Source organism: Morone saxatilis, unplaced genomic scaffold (genome assembly GCF_004916995.1).
Source record: "Morone saxatilis isolate NCDOM2014 unplaced genomic scaffold, NCSU_SB_2.0 Contig11, whole genome shotgun sequence".
NCBI classification, from domain to species: Eukaryota; Metazoa; Chordata; class Actinopteri; family Moronidae; genus Morone; species Morone saxatilis.
Window position 1 is genome coordinate 15,584,244 of NW_023339663.1, and position 1,587 is coordinate 15,585,830.

Here is a 1,587-nt window from a genome sequence, read left to right on the forward strand (position 1 = left end):
TAAATACGATTCTATGAATGTGAACATTTTACCTGTAAACCACGAGTGTCCAGACGACTGCTGCCAACAGAATCTTGTATCTTTTGAAGGCGAGGGTGCACCCGTGAAGAAAGAGAGGAAGATGAGGACCGATCACGACGGCAAAACCCTGAGTGAGGTACCAGTGCCAGGGATGAGAGCCGTAGAAATCAGCCACACCGTAGAAGATGTTAAACTTCAGGAAGTTAAACTGGACCATGGTCCACTGGAAAAACAGAGAGAGAAACTTTTATTTGACTTTACAAGCAGAAGTTACTGTGTTTAAAAATCATGTGGATTTAAAGTTTTACCTTCTCATAGAATATACAGTCGATCAGTGTGGAAATCACAACAGCTGCGGCTCTGGGAAGGAGGGAAAAGGGGGATTATGTGATAAAGACACAAGCATGAAATACAGATATTGAGCTGATGAGGGATTAAAAGTACAAACCCGATAGGAAGGAAGTTATGAGTGATGAGTCTCAGTTTGTTATCTTCCTGCCAGAAATGGTACGTCAGCAGAGGAACCCAAACAATCAGAGCTGTCGGTCGGACAACGACCGCCAAGGCAACCAGGGTCAGATACGTTTTGCTAGAAAAACATAAACAGTGTGTCTGTAAATAATCTGGTTTTAGAGACGAGATACATTAAGAAAAGGTAAAGCTGTGACGAGTCCAGACCTGCTGTGTGTTTTGGACCCTGGGAGGGGGAAGTAAAAAAGAGCGAGAGAGGTGAGGGTGGTCTCCATGCTGTTGGTCAGAGTCCTGGTGCAGCAGTACCACGAGAACCACGAGCACAGATGACAGAAGAACTAGAAGAAGAAGAAACAGTGAGGCAGGTTGAGTACTAGAGAGCGGAGACTGTGTGAGACCTCAAATGATTGTACTCTCGATTCCTTTGTATGTCTGGTGCATGTGAAGTAATTGACATTAAAGCTGACTTTGATTGTGATCAGACCAAGATTATTAGTAACTATTACTAAAACTTTACTGAAAACTAAAACCAGGTGTGAAAATCATTTTATTTAACTGAAACAGAAATAAAAACTAGACTAACTGTAATGATATTGTGTGTGTGTGTTGACTTATTAGTTATTATTGTTGAGTTATTACAGTTTCATATTTTTCATTTGTTTTAATTTGTTTAGTTTTTTCAATTTAGCTTTTTAATGTTTAACAAAGTTTACTTTTTATTAGTTAGTTTGTTGGTTTTCTATTATTATAAAAGTTCACAAATTGGGAAAAACATTTCCTGTATTACTTTATTTTAATTTGTAAATACACAATAGTATTTTAATCTAGATTTTTTCCCCCCAATTTTTAAAAATTTCAGTCAACTAAAACATTTTCACACCTAATTTTGGTTTTTAACTTTAGTTTTAGTTAATTTGTCAAACAACGTAAACTAAAATGTTAAAAAGCAACAATAACTCTGAATCTGACTACTGAATGCTTCAATCCAACCCGTCTTTCATTCCTCACCACTGCAGTAAATCACACAGTTTACAGTTTAAACTCACCGTCCATGTTGCAACATCACGACTTTCCAATGTTCGGATGAGGAAGAAG

The 1,587-nt window shown here is 37.6% G+C and overlaps 1 protein-coding gene across 1 annotated transcript in view; it reads right to left on the reverse strand.

Annotated features, from left to right (window-relative positions):
* Positions 1–1,587, reverse strand: part of pigb (phosphatidylinositol glycan anchor biosynthesis, class B) — a gene marked incomplete at its 5' end in the record, with an annotated part of 4,088 nt that extends 2,501 nt beyond the window's left edge. The window contains 5 exon segments of the mRNA XM_035682378.1: positions 33–244; positions 330–381; positions 470–610; positions 700–830; positions 1,539–1,587. Of these exon segments, the coding sequence (XP_035538271.1) occupies positions 33–244; positions 330–381; positions 470–610; positions 700–830; positions 1,539–1,587 (585 nt within the window).